General features: G+C 48.0%; 3 protein-coding genes across 5 annotated transcripts in view; 1 reads left to right on the top strand and 2 right to left on the bottom strand.

Annotated features, from left to right (window-relative positions):
* The first annotated feature begins 913 nt into the window (after nt 1-913).
* On the top strand, nt 914-2,256 carry MGAT2 (alpha-1,6-mannosyl-glycoprotein 2-beta-N-acetylglucosaminyltransferase). The gene has a single exon (XM_054400516.1). It carries the CDS (start codon nt 914-916, stop codon nt 2,240-2,242), a length of 1,329 nt encoding a protein of 442 aa, XP_054256491.1. The 3' UTR covers nt 2,243-2,256.
* A 2,890-nt stretch (nt 2,257-5,146) lies between these two features.
* On the bottom strand, nt 5,147-24,254 carry DNAAF2 (dynein axonemal assembly factor 2). The gene is made up of 3 exons (XM_054400641.1): nt 22,590-24,254; nt 8,363-8,509; nt 5,147-5,701 (listed from the first exon to the last, which is right to left on the bottom strand). The coding sequence occupies exons 1-3, from the start codon at nt 24,252-24,254 to the stop codon at nt 5,147-5,149; spliced, it is 2,367 nt and encodes a 788-aa protein (XP_054256616.1).
* A 1,702-nt stretch (nt 24,255-25,956) lies between these two features.
* Nucleotides 25,957-26,503, bottom strand: part of POLE2 (DNA polymerase epsilon 2, accessory subunit) — a 32,740-nt gene continuing 32,193 nt past the window's right edge. For all 3 annotated transcript variants that reach the window (XM_054400362.1, XM_054400363.1, XM_054400364.1), the window contains one exon: nt 25,957-25,985. In XM_054400362.1, coding sequence (XP_054256337.1) covers nt 25,967-25,985 — 19 coding nt within the window. In that variant the 3' untranslated portion in view covers nt 25,957-25,966. The remainder of the gene's footprint in view (nt 25,986-26,503) is intronic.

Raw genomic sequence — 26,503 nt, 5'->3', positions numbered from 1 at the left:
TTAGTCTTGCAAATGTAGCATGATTTGATTATACATCTAGTTAATTTCTTATATGCTACTCTTGTTAATTTTAGAATTATTTTTACCTTATTCTTGCTAATTTACAATTTTTTTTTACCTAATTCTTGCCACTCTAGTTATTACTTTGGTTTTACCACTCTAAAATTAATTTTACCTTATTCTTGCCATTTTAGAATGCTTTATGATTGACTTTTCTGGCAAATCTAGAAATACTTTATCATTTCTTACTTTTGCCGTTCTAGAATGAAAACATTAATTTATTTTTCCTGTTCTAGAATGAGTTCATCTAACCCTTTTCAATGCGGAATGATTTGATCCTATTCTTCCAATCCTAGAATTTTGCCATTGTAGGCCGGGTTTATGTATTGTTTTCGTCCAAATCATTAATTACTTTATCCTGTATCACCCTTGCCAATCCTTTCCTTCTGTTATCCATCCCATTCCACAGTAATTCCCTCTTACTTTCCTCCCACAACCCCAACCCCACCCCCACCCCCCTAATTAGTGTTTACTTACCACCCCACCCTAATTACCACCGCCCAAATTCTCCCTCGAGGGACACAAACCGGGCCCGGGAGAAGGGCGGGGGTGCGGGCGGGCTCGGACGAGCCCGTCCTACATCCCCGCCCGTCCTCCATCCTCGCCCGCCTCCCGGTCCCAGTAATGGCGGCGCCCATTTACCCCATACGCCTTCCACCGGAAGTGCCAGTCTCTGACAACCGCTCCACCCAATCAAACAGCTCCGTCAGCTTTAGCGATGTCCAATGGCGTGAGGCAACGTGTGCGCGTGGGGCGGTGGTAACGCGGGCGCGCTGCCTGTGGGGAGCAGAAGCGGCGGCGGCGGCGGCGGGAGGAGCGGCAGGAGAAGCGGCGGCCGCCGCCGCCGGTAAGGATGCGTCTGCGGATTTATAAACGGAAAGTGTTGCTGTTAGCTTTGGCGTTGGGGATTTGCGCGTTGGCGTTGTGGGGAAGCGGTGGAGGAAACGGCGGGAGGAGGAGGCAGCAACAGCGGGGCGGTACCGGTATCACCGGGGAGCCGGCGAGGGCTAGCGAACCGCCACCGCCTCGTCGCTCCGCTGTTAACGTTTCGGTTGTGACACCTGCTCCGTTGTTACTGACGGAGAACGGGACGCTGAGTTACCGTTCGCTCGTTTACCGGTTGAACTTTGACCAACCGCTGAGGAACGCCGGGCGCTTCCCGGTACGCTCCGGTAGCGCTGCAGACGTGGTATTAGTGGTGCAAGTGCACGATCGAGCCGAACATTTGAGGCTGTTGTTGGAATCGTTGCGGCGAGCGGCGGGAGTGGAGAACGTGTTGTTGGTTTTGAGCCACGACCTGTGGTCGGAGGAGCTTAACCGGCTGGCGGCACGCGTGGACTTCTGCCCGGTCCTGCAGGTTTTTTTCCCCTTCAGCATCCAGCTCTATCCCCGTGAGTTCCCCGGTCACGACCCCAGGGATTGTCCCCGCGACGTGGGCAAGGCGGCGGCCCTGCGCCTGGGCTGCATCAACGCCGAATACCCCGATTCCTTCGGGCACTACCGCGAAGCTCGCTTTTCCCAGACCAAGCACCACTGGTGGTGGAAGCTGCATTTCGTCTGGGAGAGGGTGCGGGCGCTGCGGGACCACGCCGGGCCTGTCCTCTTCCTGGAAGAGGACCACTACCTGGCGCCCGACTTCTACCACGTCCTCAAAAAGCTGTGGGCCCTGCGTGAGCAGGAGTGCCCCGAGTGCCAGATCGTCTCCCTGGGCACCTACAGCCCCGTCCGCGGTGGCTTTGCCGGTCGCACCGATAAGGTGGAGATGAAGACGTGGAAGTCCACTGAGCACAACATGGGCATGGCCTTCGGCAGAGACACCTACCAGAAGCTCATCGAGTGCACAGATGCCTTCTGCACCTACGATGACTACAACTGGGACTGGACTCTGCAGCACTTGACTGTATCTTGTCTTCCAAAGTTCTGGAAAGTGCTGGTTCCTGAAATTCCCAGGATTTTTCACACTGGGGACTGTGGCATGCACCACAAGAAATCCTGCAGACCCTCCACCCAGAGTGCCAAAATTGACTCTCTCTTGAACAGCAACCAACAGTACCTGTTTCCTGAGACCATGAGCATCAGTAAAAGGTACTCCATGGCCCCCCTTTCTCCTCATGTGAAAAATGGAGGCTGGGGAGACATTAGGGACCACGAACTCTGTAAAAGCTACCGCAGACTTCAGTGAGGAACCCTCACAGCCTTTTTGAGTTGTTCCATGCTGTCTCTTCCAGACGCACACGTGTGTAAACAAAACAAAACCCCCACACATTTATCGAGTTGGTTTCTGCTTTAATCCAAATAAACATTCTTGTTAAAGGTGTCCCAAAAGAGTAAAACAAATCTGTCACCGTTCAGCAACCACCTTCCGGAAAACTGGTGCCATGGTGCTGCTGGGCAGCGATCACAGCTCCTATGCTAACAGTGGTCACTGCTCTGTTTACTGGGAGGAAGAGACTGGTGTTTAAGTGGATCTTTACTGGTGCTTGCAGTGCCCTAGTGAGGGGGGTGTTCCCTGTGTGGTGAAGGTGGCACCTTCTGCCATCCTCCCCAGTGTCACCTCATGCCTGGTATCTGCATCTCGGCTTTGGTTGCAATGTCTCGATGAACATATGAAGGATTAAAAAAAACAAAACAACACCCATTTCATTGGTTTTACTGCAATGTAGATAAATTTGAGTTTGGTTGGGTTTTGGGGTTTTTTTTAGTTCTGCTGAAATAAAATTTGAGTTGTTTTGTAACTGCCAGAGAAGTTCTTGATTCTGACAGGTGATGACATATTGCTAGAAAGAGTCAGGAATGGGCTGGGCAGGACTTTGCAGGGGGGAGGGTGCAGATCTTGTCTTTAATATCTTTATTTCAGAGTGGGTCACAGCCTGTACTTAACTTCAGTATGAAGTTTGTGATGATGCTAATTGGTGCAGAATTAAGTAACAAATAAGGGAGTTGGAACTAGATGATCTTGAAGGTCTCTTCTATCCCAAAGCATTCTCTGGTTCTATGAAATGTTTGGCATGACCCCTCTTTTGTTTGGATCTGAAAGAGAAATGTTGGCTTTCAAGTCGGTCAGCTGTGGAAATCCACCAGTAAAGCAAACCCTGAATGCCGCTGTGTGATAGAAACACTGCGCTGGAGCTGAAAGCTGCTGGGTAACAGCCTGGGTTCAACCTAAGAGTGCTGCTGTGCTTTGAAGCATGAGGAGCAGTAGGAAGCTCTTTGTAGGACAGATAAGGGTGTCAGAGAAAGGAAACTACACTGAGGTGAGATAGAGGGAGGTTTTATACTGAGCGCTTTGCAGGGGGGAAGGCATTTTTGTGGTTGGTCCTCTTAGGACTACAAGGATCTGGGTTGTGGTGAAGGTGATGTAAGGGCAGGTGGAGTCGAGTGCTAAGACCCAGTTTGCCCATCACTGGGTGTTGGGCTGTATCCAGCACCCTCTAGGCAACGGCAGGCAAAAGGCAGCTCCTTGACCCAAACAGCGAAGTGTGACCTCTGATCAGTGTCCGGGATACACTGGTGCTTATCAGTGCACCTTGAAAAACCCAACTGGAAAGGGCCCCAGAGCAAACAGACTGGCTGCAGCTGGAGGATGAAGCTGCAGCATGGCAGAGCTGAGCATGCAACTTGAGACATCACATCAAGAAGAAATTCTTTATGGTGAGGGTGGCACAGGCTCCCCAGGGCAGTTGCAAATGGAACTGTTCATAGCCAGGGCGGATGGGGCTTTGAGCAACCTGGTCTAGTAGGAGGTGTGGGCATGGCGGTGGGGTTGCAACCAGATGATCTTGAAGGCCCCTTCCAGCCCAAACCATTCTGTGATTTGAATGAAAGGCTGTATAGCAAAGCTCTCCTAGCATCATTTCTCACCTACTTTCTGGGTTGTAAGTTAAATGTGCATCTGAGAGCCAGATGTTTGTGAAACGCTCCTAAGTAGCACGCAGGTGTTTATTTTGACTGCAATAAAATGCCTTTTGTTTTTTTCATACAGGGGTAACTTAACTGCCAGGATTTTGTAATGGTCTTGGCACCTGCTCCATTTTCAGTGTCACAGAGCTAGTGCCTGTGCCAATGCCCTTTGATCTCTCCCACCAGAAGCTCTGTATCAGAGCTGCGCAGGGTCCAACCCAACCAAGCAAACCCTTCAGCCAGGAAGAAGGTAGAGCAGGAGCTTTTGGCTTCTGCTGCACTTAAGAGAAATAAAACTTAAACCTCGTTCCTCCACTGCACACACATTTCACAGAGAACCTCACAGAACCATGAGTAACTCCAGAGCAGCTGGGAAACACTTAACTTTCTTCTAAAGCATGTTTGTGTCTTGTACAACTCAAAATAAAAGAGAAGTTGTTCCAGAAGCAGTGTGAAAGGGAACTGAAAAGTTTATTATTAGTTGTGCTTCTTTAGAGAGCTGAACCAGCCCAGGGCCTGCTGCAGTTCTGGGGGAACTGGTTTTGAGGAATAAATCTCAGCTAATGGATGAAGTGAATCCATTTTACAAACCCTAAGGGGTAGCAGACATGCAACAAGGGAAGCTGTTTTTATTGTGCACTTGAAGCCAGCTGCCAGACTTAGGGGTAGGATGGTGTGCTGCAGACCTGAAGTAACATCCTAGGGTGAGAGACTAATTAGAACTTTTCCATGTAATTAGAAAATTCATTTGATTGCTCAAACTGCAGGATTAGACTTGTGGTGGTTATCACAGAGTGAAAGCTTTGAAGGATGATGAATTCTGGACTGCACAGAGCAGTTCCCCTGGGAGCCAGTGAAAAAGGAGATGTACAAATATACAAATACTCCCACTGATGCAGCAAGAAGATTAAGAAAATGGTGTATAAACAGTAAAGATGCATTTTCCTCCCCCAGCAAAGATTCACCTTCAGCTGCACCTTACTTGGAAGTAAAACTGTTTTGGCCTACACCTATGATTAAAAAAATCGAACCTGTCAATGTCAAAATATTAACAAATATTAAAAATATTTACAGAATCCAGTTTCAGTAGGAACTTATGTTCTGCTCTTAGCCCTGAAGTCCTAAATCAGCATGTGGAAGTGGCAGAAAGCTTCAAACAACAGAAGGAAATCCTCAGATAACTGAACTAGTCCAAATCATACAGGAAATCATTCTGAAACATGAATGGGCAGCGCCTTGCATGGACCCTAACGACCTGCACGCTCCCATCCTCTGTGTTGACCTCTCGCAAGGCTGGGGAGGATGCTCGGTTGTGCTGATTCCCCTGTGTTAATCCTGAGGGTGCAGCCTCTCCATCTCTATCCCCATCCCCTTCTACCTGCCCTCCTGCTTGGTTGTCAGGACCTGTGGCCACCACAGCTTCACCCACTTCCACAGCACCATTTAAATCTGGTTCCTCTCTCGTAGACTGGTCAGGAGTTGCTGAACGCATGTCAGAAGCTTCACGCTGCAAACAATGGTGTGAACTACAACCTACTTTTCCCATTGTTTCAGCTGCTGCAGAAGGCGTGGAAATGGTGCTGATTCCTGCAGCATGTTCTCCTTTGCCTGTCTCAGCTGTGGTACAATTTGTTTCTACCTTTGTCTGGGGGCACTTGCTGTTTGGCTCTTCAGCAGGATCTCCTCCTGAGCTGAGTGTTGTTCCTGTTCCATCCTGGTCAGAGTGGGCTGCTTCCTGCGGCTGCCAGAAAACAAATAGGTTGGATTATGTCTGAAACAGGCCAAGATACTTGTTTCTCCACAGCAGGCTGAGGGAGGTTCTCCTACCCCCATACTCTTCACTAGTGAGGGCAGCTCTGGAGTATTGTGTCCAGGTCTGGACTCTCCATTTCAAGAGAGACATAAAACTACTGGAGAGAGTCCAGTGGAGGCTGGGAAGATGCTGAGGAGCCTGAAGCATCTCTGTGAGGAGGAAAGGCTGTGAGAGACCTGGGACTGTTTAGCCTGGAAAAGTGCAGCCTAAGAAGGGATCTTCTCAGTGCTCACCAAGAGCTAAAGGGTGGGAGGCAAGAGAATAGGGCCAAATTCTTTTCAATGGTGCCTAGTGACAAGGGGGAACAGACACAAACTGGAACCCAGGAGGTTCCATCTGAAGACAAGGGAAAACTTCTTGGTGTGAGGGTGCTGGAGCCCTGGAACAGGCTGCCCAGAGAGGTTGTGGAGTCTCCTCTGGGCAGATTCCAAACCCACCTGGATATTGTGATCCTGAGCAAGCTGCTGTGGGTGACCCTGCTGTAGAAGAGAGGTTGGACTCCAGAGGTCCCTTCCAATCCCTACTAGTCTGTTACTCTGTGATTCTCAGGCCAAGTCAATTCATTCCTGGGGTTTCCTGGTCCTGTCTGGCACGTGGGCATGAGTGGCAGGGAGGCCATTTGCCTGCCAAGGGTTTCCTCTGCCATAGGAAGTGCTGCTGGGCTGCTGCCAGGCGTTCACAAGGAACAACAGTGAAGACCAGCCAGTCACCACACCCAGGATGTTCTCCAGAACTCAGGAGCCACCAAAGGAGACAAGAGATCTAAACGCTCATTCCAAGAAGTGTTTTAACCTTGCAGTTGGGGAAAGTCCCCTCCTGTTGCATTTGGAAGGTGTAAGTGGTAAGCGAGCTGCCTTCCTGAGTCAGCCCAAGTGAGCAAATCTCCACACTGCTGTGGTTTGCCTCAGGAGAGCATGAGCTCTGAGACCTGGTGCTGTCAAAACAGCAGTTACCCAATTTCACCATCAGCCAGTGACTGCTACAGCAAAAAGCAGATGGTAACTTGTTCCTATCAGTGAGCAGCCAGGATCAGGCAGACATCCATCCACAAGCTCTGGGTTTGGCGATTCTCTCACACCCCCAGCCTTCTCTGACCCAAAAATCACTGTCCACTCCAGCAAGAAATGAAAAAAAACACTAGTAAGTCCTCAGCACTGGATAATTCACCCACATGAAAGTGTGGTGATGTAAAGTGTCTTATCTGTCTTTCCTCAGGTACCAAACACACTCAGCTGCTCTCCAATAACTTGAATTTTCAATTTCATGTACAATCCACACCAGCTACAAAGATTAAGCCTATCAAGTAATGCTGAAGCCACTGTTTTCAGGGTAAGCTTTCAGGGTAAACCCAGTTCTCCAGCTTAGTTCCAGAGATCACATACTTCTTTCCAAGAAACCATCTCCACATTAACTCTATCTGCAGTCTCCAGTTTGTGGCCACAGAAGGAACCTGGTTGTCCCTTTAAGCAAAGTTTTACATGAATTACTGACACCAAGAAATCTCAGTCGATTTGGGGAGGGGGTGTTACCTCACCTTTTCCTCTCTACAAAGCTAACATTTTGTTTTCTTCATCTGTCCATCTCCTGTTTTGCAAAGGGATGTCATCTGAGTGCTTCATTAGGCTCCAGAGACCCTCTGTCCTTTATTTACACAGAGTGTCTTTGGAAGCTTGACCAAAGCCTTAACCATCATAAGTGGTGAATTTGAGACAAGCCCCAAACAACCTGACCTGGAATGGTTCCAGGGATGGGGCATCTCCCACCTCCGGGCAACCTGTTCCAGTGTCTCACCACCCTTGCCGTCCAGTCTAAATCTATCCCCTTCAAGCTTCAATCCGTTCCCTCTTGTCCTATGACTAAAAGCCTTTGTAAAACATACACCCCACCCGCAGCTTTCTTGTAGGCCCCTTCATGTACTGGAAGATGATGAGACCTGATTCTTCACAGACATAATCCTCAAGGTTTTCTCTATCTGTGCAATAAGGCACAGAGTGGAGCAGTGGCAGTGACTGAGCATCCTCTGTCCATTTTAAGGACCCCTTTCTACTCCCAGTAGCAAGTTTCTTTGCCTCTCCACTCCCTCCTAATCCCAAGTCCCTCTGGGTAAATTCACTTCTGGCTACCAGACACCCAGAAAGGTGTCCATGCAAAAGATGGCTTGTTTTAACCATGGGCTGCAGTACTCCAGCCCAGACTCTTGGGTATTTGAAAGATGTGGATTGTTTGCTGCTTTATTTCCATTTTAAGAACATCCTGAGGTTTATTCTGATGCCATCATTTGTTTGCAGCATGTTGTCATCAGCTCTGACCTTGAAGCACCTGGAGTTTTAGTGTGTGTATGCCCTGGTGTATTCCTGCCGTCTCTAGCAATTGTATCACAGTTCTCCATGAACTTAAATGAAATGTAGTAGGTTTCAATCCCATGGTCACATTAAATGTGACCTAACCTGACATTTACAGCCCACCACGGCCTTCCCTGCTACATCATGGCAAAACAGGAACAAAGGTCAGATTTGATAGGACCTTGCTGAAGAACATACATCAGTCATACACACATACATCAGTAAGTACTGCTGCCAGGCTCCTTACCTTCAACCTGATTTGAATCCTGTCCTCAGTAAAATCAAGGGCTTCAATTAACGGCTGACTTTCCAGTGCTGATTGGGAGCAAAAGGAAGGGCACAGCACAGTGTCTAGAAATCCATCGATGTTTTCTTCGCTGACAAACAGTCTTTCCTAAAATAAAAATTAAAAAAAAAGGCAGGTTACATTCTTTCCATACTGCACTTCAGTGGTACTGGAGGAAGAAACTCACTCCAGACAAAGGGGGCTACAAAGATGCTGGGGATTGGGGCATCTCTGTGAAGAGGAAAGGCTGAGAGACCTGGGCCTGTTTAGCCTGGAAAAGAGCAGCCTGAGAGGGGATCTTCTCAGTGCTCAGCAAAAACTAAAGGGTGGGGGCAAGATGTGAGGTCCAGACTCTTCTCTGTGGTGCCCACTGACAGGAAAAGGGGCAAGAGGCACACACTGGAAGCCAGGAGGTTCTTTGGTCTGAGGGTACAGGAGCCCTGGAGCAGGCTGCCCAGAGGGGAGTGGAGTCTCCTTCTCTGGAGAGATTCCAAACTCAGCTGGACATTGTGATCCTAGGCAAGCTGCTGTGGGTGACCCTGTCTTAGTAGGGGGGGTTGGACTCAATCTTCAGAGGTCCCTTCCAACTCTCTCTTTCAATACATTACTAATACGTACATATAGACTCCCTCTGAGCAACGATTTCCACCATCCTCACCTGTCTTAAAATCAAGAAGTTGTTATGCTTTTAGGGATTTGCTTCAGGGCCTTACTTCAGAAAAATGCAAACACTACCTTGGATCTGACCTTCTAAAGCCAAGGCTATGAAATAGGCATGGATATATCCATTTCCCATCCAGACACAGAGGCCGATCAGATCTCCCTTGGGGCAAGCAGAGACACCCACTGGAACTGTGAAGAGGTGTCCACAAATCACAGAATCCTTTGGGTTGAAAGGATCTTTAAAGGTCATCTAGTCTAACCCCTCAGCAGTAAGCAGGGACATCTGCAACTAGAGCAGGTTACTCTGGTCAAGAGCACAGTTTGGGACATGTTTTGAAGCTGTTAATATGCAGTTCACAAGTAACATGAAACATGTTGCTACAGGTTTAAAAATTTAAATCAGTTACACATAATTAAAGGTCGTCAAGTATATCCTGGAGGGACTGTTTCCTAAGAAGTACAGAGCTTTCCCTGAACTCATGCTTCCTAAGCCACCAGACAAGCAACAGACACTCCATGAATGTCTTTTCTTTCCCAAAGGGAAGAAAAAGGGAGAGAGACTGATGAGGTGGGAAAGAAATCTGAAACAGCTCAGACACTGGCAAGGGAAGAAGAGGCTTGAATGTGGTGATTCCTCAGCCTGCTCTTGAAGATGCCATCCATGGGATGCAATCCCTATTTGGGCAGTTGAGAGTCACCTGTCCTGTCCACTCCTCCCCACAGGTGCCACCTCTGCCTTCCTGCCCCTCAATGTGAGGCACAAGCTGAAGCAGTACCCTTGTCATGCAGAGGATCAAGTCTCAGGCAGAGCCTTTGTGCAGCCCAGCCCTTGGCAGGAACTCTCCCCATCAGCTTCTCCCTGCTAGAAGCAGCCTCTGGCTGTGCAAACCTGCCCTGACCTTCAGAAAGTGCCTCACTGAGCAGAGCCTGAGCTGAGAAGTCACAGCAGTGACCAGAATCAGTTCTAACTCAAACCAGGACAGCACAACAAAAAGAGCCTATCTTAGAAGACTGTTTTTATGTTCTGTGAATTACTTCTCCTGTTAAACAACAAATTGTTTAGTGGGAAATACCAGGGAAAAGTTGCAAACCTCCTACTTTAAGTCACACTTCTCAATTTCTCCATCCACTTCTAGCCTCTTTGTCAAGCCAATGAAAGTTAGGTTCAGTTACCACTGACATCTTGCAGGCTAAGAAGCAAAAAGGCAATTCTGCACATTTTTGGCCCCCTGTGCACATAACCTTATGCACAGCCAGATGCTGCACTGTGTCTAAGGTACAGAATTTAACTGTCATTCTAAGAAAATAATTCCACATGGGAAAAACAAACCAGCCTCCTATTTTTTTTCACTGTTTATATTAGAAATCACAATATTTAAAAGTCCTAACATACCTGTTGTTGAGTTTTTAAGCCAGAGGATTGACTTCGTTCTCTATACAGAAAAATAAAGTGCAGGCAAACAAACAAAATTAGATGCTGTGACAGTCTGGGAAAAGATTAAACTATAACAGGGTCACCCTAACAGAAAACCCCACTAACACTTATTGCTTGCACTTTTTAATACAAAACCTGAAGTATTTACTCCCTCATTGCCTGCCAGAAAGGGACTTTGACAGTGCTTTAGGCTTGGAGAAACACTCTGTAAAGTTCAAGAGAAGGCATCAGAGGAAAGAAACAAGGCAGGGAGTACAGGCAAAAAAATCTGTGCAGCACCCAAACTCCCACAGGTTCATGAACTGGATCACCAGCAAGGCCTTGGGCAGCACAGGAGATAGGTTTCCACCTCCACAAGTATCGCTTTGCCCACACACCACAGAACAGCTCAGCTTCCCTCTGCAGGGATTGTGGCATGATGCAGAGCATGATGGAGGTTCAGTTATCCTGGTACACGGCCGTGCTTCATGGAATCATAGAATGGTTTTGGTTTGAGAACACCTTTAAGATCATGCATTCCAGCACTGCCAAATCACACTGGGTTTGGGGTCTCAGTAATCTTGCTTTACAGAATAAGAGAAAGGTTTGGGTTGGAAAGGACCTTTAAAGGTCATCAAGTCCAACCCCCCTGCAGTCAGCAGGGACATCTGCAACTAGAGCAGGTTGCTGAGAGTCCCAAACAACCTGACCTGGAATGGCTCCAGGGGTGGGGCATCTACCACCTCTCTGAGCAACCTGGGCCAGGGATTGACCACCCGCACTGCAAAGAATTTCGTCCTTCTCTCTAGTCTGAATCTCCCTCTTTTAATTAAAACCAATCACCTCCTGTCCTGTCACAACAGGCCCTGCCCAAAGTCTGTCCCCATCTTTCTTCTCCACCCCTTTAAGTACTAAAAGGCCACCAGAAGGTCTCCTTTGAGCCTTCTCTTCTCCACCCTGAACAACCCCAACTCTCTCAGCCTCACAGTATAAGGCTTCCAGTCCTCCCATCACTGGCATGGCCTCCTCTGGCCTTGCTCCAAATCCCTGAGAACCTTCTTCAATTCTCTATGTTCTCCTAGATTACTGTGAATGTGAGCAAGTCTCTTTACCTGCATTTTTTCCTAAATAAACTGAGAAATACAATCTTTATTCTCTCCGAACATGCATCTGTTATGTCTAGTGAGAGCAGAAGCATTTTATGAAAGGACTTACTCACTGTGCATTTGTGCTTTCAACAGAGTTGGTGCCTGACCTTGCTCACATCCATAAGCACCATAATAGAACGAAATTACAGGTACAGAAATCAGGTGAGAAGATGCTTGAAAAGCAGAAAGGTAGCCAGAAGTTTTCTGTAAGGTCCGAACATAACAAATCACACCCTTACATGGTTTTGAAGTGACTTTAACCACAGGGTCATTTGCAGAGCCATTGCCTCTGAAGTCACTGCCATGGAGAACCAGCAGCAGTGGGGGAGGAAGTGCTCTGCCACAGGGCTCAGTATCCAGGGCACAGAGGAATGGCTTCATGGAAGCACTGCTGAGAAAGCAGGAGATAGTTTACCCTCACCAAAGCAGAGAAACATCAAAGAGAAGCAGCATGACCCTTGGGAGAGAACATATGGGTGAGAGAGTTTCAAACAGAAAGTGCCTCCCAGGTCAAGTGTGCAAGTGAAGTGCACTATGAGATGAGAATGACAGCAAACGCGACTTTGTACTTCAGCAACAAGTAAATTATTGCTGAAGGATTTTCTTCCTGATTCAAAACAAAATAATTTGTTTTCTTCGCAGAAAATACAGTTCAAAAAACTGAATGAAAAGTCTATTGATCACAGAATCACAGACAGGTAAGGGGGTTGGAAGAAACCTCTGGAGATCATCCAGTCCAAACCCCCTGCTAAAGCAGGGTAACCCACAGCAGCTTGCCCAGGATCACAATGTCCAGGTGGGTCTGAAATCTCTCCAGAGAAAGAGACTCCACAACCTCTCCAGGCAGACTGCCCCAGATAGTGTTTCCTCATGTGTAAGTGAAACTTTCTGGGTTCCAGTTTGGGCCTGTTGTCCCTTGACCCATCAATGGGCACCACTGAAGTGAGTCTGGCCCCATCCTTTTGCCCCCCACCCTTTAGCCTTCCCAGGCTGCTCTTCTCCAAGCTAAAACAGCCCCAGATCAGCATTGCAGATGTGAATAAAAACTGCCCATGATGATGTCCCCATCACTTTGACTAATGACTTATAAACCTTTGTGACCCGTTTCACCAGCTCAACACTGTATTCCCAGAGCACGACACCTACATTTCAAGGAAGGATTTAAAATGTTATCACAGCAGCCTGATATCAATCACGGCACCTTGTGCTGGACACACAAGTCATGCTGTTTGTTATCAATATAATGATTATCATTAGCCTGCTCAGACAGCAGCCTGTGATGGTAACTCAGCCTCTGCATTCACGGTGAGCGTAGTCTGAGGCATTTATATCACTGCAGATGTTATCGAAGCACAGACCTTGAGGGAAAAAAAAAAAAAAAAGACTGAGGAATTTATTTTAAAGCCTGTTTGCTCTGGCTTGGAAGAGCAGCAGAGGACAAGCATCTGCAGATGATTTCAATGACCCTGGAACATAATTCTTCACTTTAAAACAGTTTATTTGCTGATATTTATGATACTCTCTTAGCAACTGAGAATTGAATTTGTTTTTCCCTGCACACGCTGTCATCTGCTGTTTGGTACACATTCGTTTCTCCTTATGACTAAACTGAGACCATATTAACATAAACGTTAGCAGGAATTACTTTGGTTTCTAGAACACTTCATCATCCCAAACCGTCCTTGTACTGCACAGTGCTGACAGTGCAGAGCAACAGCACTGCCGGCAGACACTGTGCAAAGCTGCTGCTCCCCGGGCTGCCTTTGGCTCTCAAACCATGGAATCATAGAATTGTTTCAGTTGGAAAAGACTTCTGAGATTATCAAGTCCAACCATCGACCTAACATGGCCATGGCCATTAAACCATATCCTGAAGTGCCATGTCCATACATTTCTTGAACACTTCCAGAGACAGCAACTCTAACACCTCCCTGGGCAGCCTGTTCCAATGCCTGACCACTCTTGCAGGAAAGAAAGTTTTCCCAATATCCAACCTAAACCTTCCCTGGCACAATTTCAGGCCATTTCCTCTTGTTCTATCACCTGATACTATGGAGAAGAGACCAATCTCCACCTCCTTCCAGTCTCCTTTCAGGGAGTTGTAGAGAGCAATGAGGTCTCCCCTCAGCATCCTTTTCTCCAGCTCCCTCAGCTGCTCCTCACAAGTCCTGTTCTCCAGACACTTCACCAGCCTTGTTGCTCCTCTATGGACATGCTCCAGCACCTCAATGTCCTTTTGGAGTGAGGTGCCCAAAACTGAACCCAGTATCAGGGCCAAGTACAGGAGCATGATCACTTCCCTACTTCTGCTGGTCACACTGTTCCTGATCCAGTTTGTTCTGCATTGATTATCCAAAGTCATAGCTAGTTACCATCCAGAGTCACCTCCCACACAGGCTGCAATTAAAAATCAGGATGGATTTCAAGCTTAAATTATTTGCATCTCTTCTGTAATGAGAAGCTGATGCGAATATGAAGCAGGACGTGGATCTCCAGGCATCTTGGTTTGCAGGATCCCACTGCAAACCAGCTCAGCATGAGAACTGGAAGCTCTCTGCAAATGAAAGCACCTGTACTGGGAGTGAAAAGTTTATTATAAGGTATCCATGCCTGCAAAGATTAAAGAGCACAAAAGAAGCTTTCATGAGCTTAATCAGGAGGTTAATAATGTTTCCTGACATGACTGTTCTGTGTAAGTACATTATTCCCATAATGGATCTACCAATTAAAGGCTATTCAGAAATTAGTTTGTTTTATAGCAGTAGCAAACTAATTACATTTCTTAATGTAGTTTGGGAAAGAGATTACTTGGAAATAAAAAATTAAAAATATCTAACAGTAAGTTTGTTCTGTTCTCTTTTTCTGCCCTCCCCTGACCTCCCAAAAAACTCAAAAACTCACCCCGAGTCCTAAAATGCTGACCGCAGAATTAACTGAACCAAATATAAACTGTTGTAGGATTAAGCACAACAGGGCCAGTTTCCAGCAGCATCTTCAAAGACATGACCCCTTCCTATTACATTAACTCTTCGGAGCAGCTTGGAAGTGGGAAATTATAACCCTGGCTTTCAAAGAAAGCATCTAACACAACCCCAAATAGCTTGAAATAAGAGCAAAATCCTGGAATAGTGTGGAAATAAGGGCAAAATAGCTTGGAAAAATGGGCAAACCCTTGGAATAACATGGAAATGAGGCCAAAATATCTTAGAAAAGTAGCTTGGAATAGCATGAAAATAAGGGCAAAATAGCTTGGAAATTAGGGCAAAACCCTGCAACAGTGTGGAAATAAAGGCAAACCCTTGAAATAACTTGGAAATAAGGGCAAAAAGCAGCAGTACAGCTAGCTCTGTTTGGACTTGCACAGTACTCATTCTGCTCTCTGGTAAAGATTTCTCCCTAAAAGATGGCACAGAGTTAAACCACAGATGTATCTTGTACTTCCCAACCCAGATCCTGATGTTTCATGCTTGGCTGACCCTCAAACCAAGGCATACATTTATCCACAAGAGCCCTAATTCTGAGATCACTAAGCACCAGGGCAGCCCTGGCATGCCCCCATAGGCTATAGGAGCACATCTACCCCACAAGCCTTTTCCACACATTCTCAGTGTTGGAAGCATCAGAGCTCTGCCACCCACAGATGACTTTTTTCCAGGAAATAAGTGGCCTCTCAGCAGCCCCAGCATGTCTGGAGAACATGGAATCTGCCTGGACAGCACATACAAGACAAATACTGTGTTAAATGAGATAACTAGAGAATTAAGCACAAAACTGACAATTTCTCTGTAGTAAAGACTAAAAATACTGTTCCCATGGGGCGGGGGGGGAGGGGTGTGCAAATAGGTCACAGCAGGTGTTTGTTTCTCTTGGAGGAGCTACCCCACACCATACCTATTGCCAAAGCAGGAGACACAAGTCCAGGGGTTAGAAAATAACATGTGACAGTCAATGTATGCAGTGAGCAAAGGTCAAGGGCTTCAGTATTATTTACTGATTGTTTTCTGAAGAGAAAAGCAGTAAGAGCTTCCAAAGGATCTCCTTCATAAGGTGCTGGTGGCTGTGCCAAGAAGAAAAATCACACTTCATTTTTCATGCTCAGTAACACACCCAACTAAAATATGCTCCATGAAGGCATCAACCTTCACAAAGAAGTTACACAAAACTTTTGTATCACTATGCAGTTCTCTTTTAGGTACCTACATAATCCTCACAAAGAGCAAAACTCACACTTAGTTCAAACCATGATGTGATCAGGAATCCCAGCACAGTGGGGATTGGAAGGGACCTCTGGAGATCATCCAGTCCAACCCTCCTGCTAAAGCAGGGGCAACCACAGCAGCTTGCCCAGGATCACAATGACCAGGTGGGTTTGGAATCTCTCCAGAGAAAGGGACTCCACAAACTGCTCCAGGGCTCTGCCTCCCTCACAGCTATCAAGTTTCTTGTCCTGTTCAGATGAAACCTCCTTGGTTCCAGTTTGTGCCCACTGCCTCTTTTCCTGTCACTGGGCACCACTGAGAAGAGTCTGGCCCTATCCTCTTGCCCCCACCCTTTAGCAACTGATCTTCATTGAGAAGATGCCCTCTCAGGCTTAACAGCCTCCGCTCTCTCAGCCTTTCCTCCTCACACAGATGCTCCAGGCTCCTCAGTATCTTTGGAGCTTCCACTGTGCTCTCTCCACTCGTTCCCTGTCTTTCTTGAACTCGGGAGACCAGAACTAGACCCAGTATTCCAGGTGTGGCCTCACAGAGTATAGGAGTATAGGATGAAGAGAACCCCCCCTCAAGCTGCTGGCCACACTCTTCCAAATGCACCCCAAGGGACCATTTGCCTTCTTGGCCACGAGACCACAGTGTTGGATCATGGTGAACGTGTCCAACACGACTCCCAGGTGGACAGTATGATGAGACAAATATAACTCTGCACTTTGGCAATAACCAAATATTTAGTATTGTGGTTTTTTCATATGGTAAACGTTAGGAAAGCGTCATCTCAAGTCATAATAAAGCAGAGGAAACTTCTCCCTGCTGTGTGCTGGAGACAAGGTGTAGGGTTTACATGAGTTAAAGCTTAACATTCTCCTTGACAGAACATGGGCTTTTATGACAAAGGGGATTCTGACCCCAGGAAGAGTGAGCCTCTGTACAAAGTCACTTCAGTCTACTGAGAAGTGTGGGAAGGATGTGGATCAGCATGAAAGGGAATTATTACTTTAACCAATTTTCTTCTAATCACATGAAAATGAGCACACATGACCACAAACTGGCAGGCAGAATTAATTATCCACCAAACATGTGGATAATACCCACCAAACAGCTGAGCCTCCAAGTCTCAGTAGTTCAAATACACCCACAACAAAACTGGTTTCTGTTAAGAATTGTGCATTTCACCCCAGGAAACCGAACACTAAAAGACAACTCTTTACCAAGGCATGATTTCCACAATTGCCCAACTCCAGCTCTGCCCTAAACCAGGAAATTCTGGGACATGTTGTTCTCAGAAACCTTGCCTGGCAGGCTTACAGATTTTGGTAATGGTTACTTAACTCTCAACCAGTCTTTTTTCATCAGTTATTCCCAAGGCTCTGTTGTCTTAAGCTGAAGGAAAACTCTGATGAAAGAATTTCCTAGGCTTAAACTCAAAGGGTTTAAATAAATGGAATTGGGAGATTTTGAAGCTATTAGTGGATAGAACAAGAGGAAATGGCTTCAAGTTGCACCAGAAGAAGCTGAATATTAGTAAAACTTTCTTTACTGAAAGAGTGGTCAGGCATTGGAACAGGCTGCCCAGGGAGGTAGTGGAATCACTCTCCATGGAGGTGTTCAAAAAAAATGTGTAGACATTGCATTTAGGAACGTAGTTTAGTGGTCATGGCAGTGTTAACAGTTGGACTTGATGATCTCAGAAGTCTTTTCCAACCTTAATGATCCTATGAAAATAATGGAGGGAGCAGAGCCCACAGCTGGCCACAGCTTCAAGGCCAAGAGCAGACAGTGAATCTGGCAGCAGGAAAGCCAAGCAACTTTCCTTCTAGAAAATCAGAGCCTGGAGCAAACACTGCAGGAAGATCAACACCATGTGGTCTCTGGTACAGCAACCAAGCCAAGGCCAGTGACAAAAGGTGACTTTTGAACCCCTGAAATATGTGACTCTGGTCCACAAAGTCCAGAGTTACGGAATCTATTTTTAAAGGGTTTCTGAAGGGCAGGTGTCAAGGAGGGGCCAGTCTGTTTTCAGTGGTGCCCTGTGATAGAACGAGGAGCAATGGACATAAACTGTAACACAAGAAGTTCCACCTCAACATGAGAAGAAAGAGTGATGCAGCCCCTGGAGCAGGCTGCCCAGAGAGATTGTGGAGCCTCCTTCTCTGAAGACTTTCAAAACGCGCCGGACACATGTGATCTGCCCTACGTGATCCTGCTTTGGCAGGGGGGTTGAACTAGATGATCTCCAGAGGTCCCCTCCAACTACTATTATTCTGTGATTCTGCTCACCTTAACAAGTGTATGGGCGTTATGGCTTAGTCAAGGAAACCACGCAGAGAGAAAGAGAAGCAATTGTTGCAACCACTCATAAGAAGCAAGGGCTCAGAGTCAGAACAGAGCTGACTATTGTGTGGTGAAGCAGTAAAACCAAAGCAACATCAAGGGCTATCAACAGCTCAAACGGCACAGTTAAAAGTCCAAACAGGACTGTTATACTGCAAAATCTTGCTGAAAACAAGCACCTGCTGGGGTAGACTGCTCAGCATCTCTGGAAACTGAGCTCTAAATAGATCATCTTTCAGCACAGGGATTCAAACATACATGATCACAAAAGGAAAACCAGTCCTTGAAGTTCTGATTCGAGATCAGCGTTCTACTCATTCTTCTAACAATATCTCTATCAGACCAATTCCCAAGAAGAAAAGAGGCCAGCTAGATAAGAGCAACATCAGAAGCAGGCAATGCAGGGCTGTATAATTACCCACACCATTATCGTGTGGTAGATCTGGGCAGGGGCATACAGGCAATCCCAACCCAGCAATGCACTGCGCACAGGCCAGGGACCAGGCAAGATGCATTCTGCTCACACGGGCACAATTAGTGCAATGCATTTCCCTGGCTGCCAAGTTAATAAGAGACAATTACACAGGCAGCCTATCAGGGTGCTACAAGAGCCACCATGGCAGGTTCACCGTGAGCCAGGCACATGTTCTTGTGGCACCAGGACATTGTGATCCTGGGCAACCTGCTGTGGATGACCCTGCTTTAGCAAGGGGGGTGATGTCCAGAGGTCCCTTCCAACCCTCACCACACTGGGATTCTGTGATTATGCAGGCAGCCTAACAGAGTACTCTAACAGCCACCAGGGCTCAAGCTATCACCGACTTGGACGTATTTCTGAAGTAACTAACTCAATAAGGAATCTGTTCCCTGAAACAGCACCAGAAACTCTTGGTTTCCAGTAAGAAACAACTTTCCAGAAGATAGTGGAGTAGGAATTTCATATCTGTGAAAACCACTGGCCTCTTCTTCTGCTACAAACTATCTTCTGGCAGTGCTGCTACAGGAGAGGAGATTACAAACAAGCAGGCTGCAGTGTGGCTGGGAGGTGCAAGATAAAATTCGTGCTCGCCTCGGTCTCTGAAAGCTTCCTGAAGTGATTAAACAGGGCACTGCTACTAGGGGTACTCCTCAAACACTCTTCTGTGACTGATGCAGCTCCTGGCAGATCTCAATGCAAGAAGCGTAACTCTGATTTACAGAACAAGATTCAAAGGAGGACAAACGCCAGGGATGACAGCAGACAAATTGAAGGAGTCAACAGAAGCAGAAGAGAAAGCACCAAGAGTAAATAGTTAATGGACAGAAGCTGGCATATAATAGTAGCTCTAATTAAATATTAATTTTTCTCACTTCACTCTGAGTGAATGCAGCTATCAGTGCTGGCACAGGCACTTCTGAGAAACAACACAGTTTAAAAAGGGCAAACAGAACCAAAGACTTCAGCTGCTTCAGTATGCAGGCCTAGTATCCAAAAGGGCTGCACCCCAGAAGAAATCAATCTTTTTTGGTCTGCTACATGAATGAATGGCTGGCAGGCCTGTGACTAATGCCCAATCTCTTCCTACTCCTACTCCACCCAAAACATTTTGCAATATATAATAAATTTGGTATATGCAAAGATGTTATAACTCATCAAACGGTAATATTGTGTAAAATCTCATTACTGAGTGGCTTTTTAACAATTTTCAATCAAAAGATGTTCCCCCAATCACAGTGAAGACTGCACATAGCAAACGCTCTCAATCGTCAGACTGAGATGAAAGCCGAAACATTCATCAGCCACAGAACTAAAGAGATACTGCAGCAGAATTTCCTGTTCCCAGACACAGTTCTCAGCCATATCCCACAAAGTGGCTTCCCTTGAAACCTCCATTCAGGCCTGAACATCACAAAACGAGGAAGCACATTGACACACGTGATGAGATTCAGACTATCTAAAAAAGCAGATAAAATGGGTGTAGTTCATAGATTCATAGAATGGTTTGGGTTGGAAGGGACCTTAAAGATCACCTAATTCCAACCCCCTGCCATGGGCAGGGACACCTTCCACCAGACCAGGTTTCTTAAGGCCTTGTCCAGCCTGGCCTTGAACACCTCCAGGAAGGGGACATTCACAACCTCCCCCAATAACCTGTTCCCATGTCTCACCACCCTCACTGCAAAAAAGTTCTAAAACCCAGTCTAAATATACCCTCTTCCAGCTTCAATCCATTCCCCCTCATCCTATTGCTACAAGCCCTTGTAAAAAGTCCCTCCCCAGCTTTCTTGTAAGCTCCCTTCAGGTACTGAAAGGCTGCTCTAAGGCCCTTCTTTTCTCCAGGCTGAACAGCCCAAATCTCTCAGCCTGTCCCCACAGAGGAGGTGCTCCAGCCCTCTGATCATCTTCATCACCTCCTCTGTACCCACTCCTACAGCTTGATATCCTTATGCTGTGGCCACCAGAACTATACGCAGTATGGCAGATGGGGTCTCACAAGAGCAGAGCAGATGGGGAGAACCACGAGCCCTCTGTACTAACACAGACAATGGGTGGTAGTTTGCATGATGGGTTCTGTGGTATTGTATCAGCGTCCAGTGCTTCATCACACCAATTAACAGCAGTGCCCAATGTCTCATGGCACCACTTGCATGGACTTGCAGGCTCCTAGTTGTGTAAAAGCAAAGGAAATGCACTGCAAATAGTTACCTGAACAACCTGGTCCACCTGGGATGAGCTCCATTCCCACTTGGGATGGAGTAATTCAGATACTCTAAGCCACCATCCCAGTGGATAGACTTCAACCTGACATTTTTTTGGACATGTATTCCCATAGTACATTATCCAAACCACAAATGGTTGTAGCAAAATACAGACTACAAATCGCAGAACTGAAAGATTACGTAAGAATTGTGCAGCCTTATTCTCTGCTGATGAGAAGTTGTTTGAATCTCTGAGCTTACAGACTACCAGTTTTCCACAAAATTTGTGAGTGCTTCTTGACAGCAAGAGTGCCACAAGATGAGCATCCCTTTGTGGGGAAGCTGCCAATTCTCAGCAGGCAACCTCCTCCTGCCGCAGGGTGCAGCACTGCCTAGTGGCTCATAAAATGATAGAACAGCTCAACTGGAATCATCTCCAGACTGCTAAGATGAACTAGCCTTGCACAATGGCAACAGACAGCAGTTCACAGATGTGGTTTGCTGCTCTACTCTAGTGGAATTGATGAGTGTTCCTGACTCCATAACAGGGAGTTCTGTCCTTAAATACTGGCACAGGTATAGGCCACTCACACATCAGCATTCCATAGAATCATGGAATTTTTTTTACTTGGAAGAGACCTACTCAGCACAACTTGAGGCCATTTCCCCTTGACCTATCAACTTGTTACTAGGGAGAAGCAGCCAATCCCCACCTTCTGGCTCCAACCTCCTTTCAGGGAGCTGTAGAGAGCCAGAAGGTCTTCCCTCAGCCTCCTTTTCTCCAGGCTAAACAACCCCAGTTCCCTCAGCTGCTCCTCACCAGACCTGTTCTCTAGACCTTCACCAGCTTTGATGCCCTCCTCTGGACATGCTCCAGCACCTCAATGTCCTTCTTGGAGTGAGGGTCCCAAAACTGAACATAGTATTTGAGGTGTGGCCTCACAAGTGCCCAGTGCAGGGTGACAAAACAAATCCCTGGTCCTTCTGGCCACACTATTGCTGATCCAAGCCAGGAGGCTGTTGGCCTTCTTGGTTACCTGGGCACGCACAGGCTTATATACAACTGGCTATCAACAAGCACCCCCAGGTCCTTTTCCACCAGGCAGTTTCCAGCCACTCTGTCCCAAGCCTGGTGCATTCTTGGGGCTGTTGAAACCCAAGTGCCTTGTTGAACCTCATCCCTTTGGCCTTGACCCATTGATCCGACCTGTCCAAATTTCACAACACTCTATGCACCTGTGTGTACATCTGGTGCATTACAAACATCTCTTTTCTTCATGTGAATGGACTGTATGAGCAATTTATGTGGCCTCAAAGGGTAATGCTAACAGCATAGGGCAGACTCCATTTTCACTCATCATCAACATTTCCCTTAGGAAAAAAAATAGTGCAGGAGGCAAAAGTCACTTCAGTTCCAAAGACAACAATGTCAGCTCCACGATGTGACCTTTGTTTTGCTCACACAAGAGCAGCACTGATTAGGTTACTCCGTTTACATCCGGTAACGGCCCCGTGAAGGAAGCTGTTTCCTTCAATGCCAACTTCTCCTGAGCTCAGCCCAATAACCTACCTCCCTGTTTCCTTCAATGCCAACTTCTCCTGAGCTCAGCCCAATAACCTACCTCCCTGAGACACCACTCACAAACTAATCCAAACAGCCAAAGTCACACAGACCAGTGACACAGTGGCACTCTGGGAAGTATAACAAAGCAACCTTGCCATTTTGAAGCCGTTACCTGTAAAGTGGAGGCATCAAGGCCGAAGTAGAACTTCTCCCAGGGCCCGGTGTTGCCCGGGGCCTTGGTGAGCCCGATGGCAGCATTGTGAGCAGACACATTAACGCTGGTCTCGGGGGACACCAGCATGTTTGGGGGAGGGAACTGTAAGAAGAGGGCATAGGCACCAGTGTCACTGGAGAAGCAGAGGCTGTAGTGGTTCGTGCCCACTTGCCCATTGAGGCTCTGGGCCTGGATGCCAGGCACATGCAGGAGCAGGAGGAGAGAGGCCTCATCCTGCCGGCACTGGAAGGGCGGGCACGTGGCGGCCTCAGCGCTGCCAGAGCCCCGGGGAAAATTCGTGTCACCGGGGTCCGGGCTCTCGACAGTGCACAGAGGGGGTTCCCCGCTGGGAGAGGCCTCCTCGGGGCCACGGAAAGCGGCGCCAGAAAGGGGCGATGGCGGGTCCCCAGCCGGGGATGGCTCGTCGGACTCCCCGTCGCCAATAGGACCCATGGGAAGAGCCACTTCACAGCCTGCCTCAGCCGCCGCCGGTTCGCCCGGCCCCTCTGCACGGAGCTCAGCCTCCTCCAACGGCTCCCTGCCCAGCCCCTCCGCACCGGGCTCGGCCTCCTCCAGCGGTTCACCCGGTCCTAGCACTTCCGGAGGGGCGGGCCGCCGCACCACGGGCAGCGTGACCAGAAGCTGCCGCTGCACTTTGTTGAAGGAAGCCCGCCCGCCGTTCTCGTCCACGTCGTAAGGGAGGCGGAGACGCAGGCGGTAGGCGGGACGCTGCGAGTCGAGGCGTAGCTCTCGGTCGCGGATCTCCAGTGTAGCTTCAGCGGCAGAACGGAGTAGCGGCAGCTCCACCGTCACCACCAGCTCCCTCGGCACCGGGCTGGGCGCAGAGTCGCGGCAGTACCGGTAGTCTTGCAGGTCAACATAGGAGCGGTGCCGGATGCTCCAGCGCGGCGTGGTGGGACCGGAGGGCTGGGCCACCGAGGGGGCGGTGGCGGGCGGGGGTGGAGTTGTGGGCGGAAAAGGGAAGGGCGGCAGCAGGGAGTCACCGTCAGCGGGCGGTGGCGGAGCACCGCCGGGCAGGGGGGTGCGGATGATGGGGGCCTGCGGGACACCCTTATACTTGGTGCCGCGGAGGACGGTGGCGTTGGCGCGGTCGAGCTGCACGGAGCAATGGCGTTCCACGGCCTCCAGCGCCGTGTCGCTGAGCAAGCGGCGGAAGCCGGCGCTGCGGGCAGCCAGGCGGAGAGCGGCCGGGTGGAAAACCACGTCGTAGATCAGGCGGCGTTGGCCGCCGCGACCCAGCTCCTCACGGCCCGGCGCCAAGCTGTAGGGCAGGGCCCAGCGGTGGCCGCCGGGCTCGGGGCGAGCCTGAGGCGCCCCGACGTGCGGGTTGCTGCAGACGTTGAGGTAGCAGCGGCGGGAGCCGGCCTGGCTGGTTCGCAGTACGTAGCCCGCTGCGGGGTGAACGAAGCGCACCTCCATGCCGCGTTCCCGCTCCAGAGCCGCCACCTCCTCCTCGTACAACCGCCGCTGCTCCGGGTCGGCCAGCTCCGCCGCGTACTCGGCGAAGAGCGCCCGAAACTTCTCATCGCGAAAAGCCCGCTGGAGCCGCTCTGCCTCCTCGGAGCTGAGCTCCAGGTCCTCCAGCCGCCCCGTGGCCGCCATGGCACCGGCCCGGCTACCGCCGTTGCTGTGGAGATACCAAACAAGATGGCACCCCTGTCTCGTTGCTATGGCGATAGTAAACAAGATGGCGGCGCCGGGTTCTTCCGGTCTGTTGCTATGGAGACGCCAAACAGTATGGCGGGCTCTCTCCCCGCCCTGTCTCTAAGTTTCTGCTTTATTGAATCGTTTAGGCTGGAAAAGAACTTTTAAGATCACGGAGTCCAACGCTCCCAGGTCACCACTAACCCATGTCTCTCAGCACCATATATACACAGCTTTGAAACCCCTCCAGGGATGGGGACTTTTAATGCTGCCCTGGGGAGCCTGTTCTAGGCCTTGACACCCTTTTTGAAGAGGAAATTGTTCCTCATGTCCAATGTAAACCTCCCCTGATGAAACTTCACATGACAAAACATGTCTTCGTGACTTCACCAAGATTCACCTTCAGCATGCATCACCATGTTGAAACCTATAAGCCCTTGCAGTAGGAATTCTGGAGGGTTTAAGGGCTTCTTATAGTGGCTAAAACCCACTTGCACCCCAGAACCAACAGACAAATAAGTGAAGACAATTTTGCATGTTATTTTGCAGAATTTTTACTCTGTGGTCTTTCTTGGAGTCAATTTGCCTTGCTGAGCCTTTCTCGTCCTTTCACTTCTGGCTTCATGGTGTCTCTCAGCCCTTGCCCTTGTCTTCCATGGGGGTGGCTCTCCACCCTTGTCTCCTCATCCCTCTGCAAGACTCATTTTACTCTGTCCCACATCTCTGATCTCTCCTTGCCCTCCCCTCCCAGCCCAGGATCAGGAAGTGCATTCAGGAGCACTGGCACAGTCTGTGTTTTGGGTTTAATTCTGGGCAGTTCAGCTCCCAGCTTCCATCCATGTCTCCTGCCCCCTCATCCATGCTTGTTTCAGTGGGGCTATGGGAATGGGGCTATGAAACAGAAGAGTGGGTTCTGAGGGTCCCTTGTCTATTCTACACCTAATTAGGACACTTTAGGGTAGCACCACTCTGTTTTCCTGGTCTTGATGCCCACAAGTGGCTGTAGCAGGGTTTTTTTGCTTATTTTCATTGAAAAGGGACCAGGTTCAAATGCCAACAGGCTGCTCTCTGCTGTAAGCCAAAATCAACTGTTGATGCAGCAGTAAGTGCTACCAGGCCCTGACTCTCTCCCACCTTCCTGGATTGCTTCTCCAAGATTTCTTCCTCCCCGCCTTCTGCAGAACTTCCAGAGGTCCATGTCTTTGTTCCCCTTACCTCTCCTCACCTGCCTGCCTAACACTATCTGCAAATAGACTACATCCTACCGTCAGTAAACGACACCTCACAAATCTTCTCTAGATCTATCCTGTCCAAAGTCACACACTTTAGTATCTCCTGTAGATAACAATCCGCTCAACTCAGCATAGTGAAAGACAAAGTTCTCCCTGTTTTTAAGCTTTTTTTTTTTTCCCCTCAGATGAGTATTTTCTGTTTGATACACATCTGGTTCCTCCAGCTGCCTTCTTTTATAGTGCTTTGCCAATTAATCTTTGCCATGTCTCTACATTTTATCTCAGCTAACAGCAGTATCTTTTCCTGTAAAGGTTTATTGTTTACAAAATACATCATTTTAGCTTTGACGTTGATTATAAATAGCCTGTAATACATCATAAAACTCAACAGGTCTCAGTCAAGTTGGCTTCACTCCCTTTTTGCGAGCTCATGGAAATTCAGAAACCTTGAAGCTTGCTGAAAAGACCAAACAAAAACAATATTTAGGTTTTAAAAAGATGCTTAATAAATAACATATTATTCTATTTCTTCATCTGTGAAAGACTTAATAATGTTTTAAACTATTTAAAGACCTAAAACATCTCATGTTAGGACATTTTCTATATTCAAATAAAGGTTACATGGGTCGAGTAGGGAGTGTTACATTTGAGATTTGAAATCAAAGATTAAGCAAATTTGCAATTGAATCAATCAGAGCATGAAAGTGGCTTCGGGGCTTGATTATGATCACAGAATGAACCAAGAACGGTTCTTAAGTATAATTAACCTATGTAACAATCATCTCCAGAAACAAATCATTTTCCCAATTGGATTTCAGTTATTGAAAATTATATAGAATCATAGAACCACAAAAATTATTTGGGTGGGAAGGGATCTTTGAAGGTCATCTAGACCAGCCCTCTCCTCCCCCTAGTCAGCAGGGCAATGTGCAACTAGAGCAGGTTGCTCAGGACCCCAAACAACATGACCTAAAG

The sequence above is a fragment of the Indicator indicator genome, chromosome 4 (assembly GCF_027791375.1).
Source record: "Indicator indicator isolate 239-I01 chromosome 4, UM_Iind_1.1, whole genome shotgun sequence".
NCBI classification, from domain to species: domain Eukaryota; kingdom Metazoa; phylum Chordata; class Aves; order Piciformes; family Indicatoridae; genus Indicator; species Indicator indicator.
The sequence above is the reverse complement of the archived record's forward strand: the minus strand, read 5'-3'. Positions and strand labels throughout refer to the sequence as shown.

Coding starts and splice junctions, on each gene's coding strand:
- MGAT2 (XM_054400516.1), top strand. CDS start 914: ATGCGTCTGCGGATTTATAAACGGAAAGTGTTGCTGTTAGCTTTGGCG.
- DNAAF2 (XM_054400641.1), bottom strand. CDS start 24,254: ATGGCGGCCACGGGGCGGCTGGAGGACCTGGAGCTCAGCTCCGAGGAG. Junction 8,510..22,589: donor TTGATGCCTCCACTTTACAG/GTAACGGCTTCA, acceptor TTTTTATTTTAG/GAAAGACTGTTTGTCAGCGA. Junction 5,702..8,362: donor GGATTCAAATCAGGTTGAAG/GTAAGGAGCCTG, acceptor GTTTTCTGGCAG/CCGCAGGAAGCAGCCCACTC.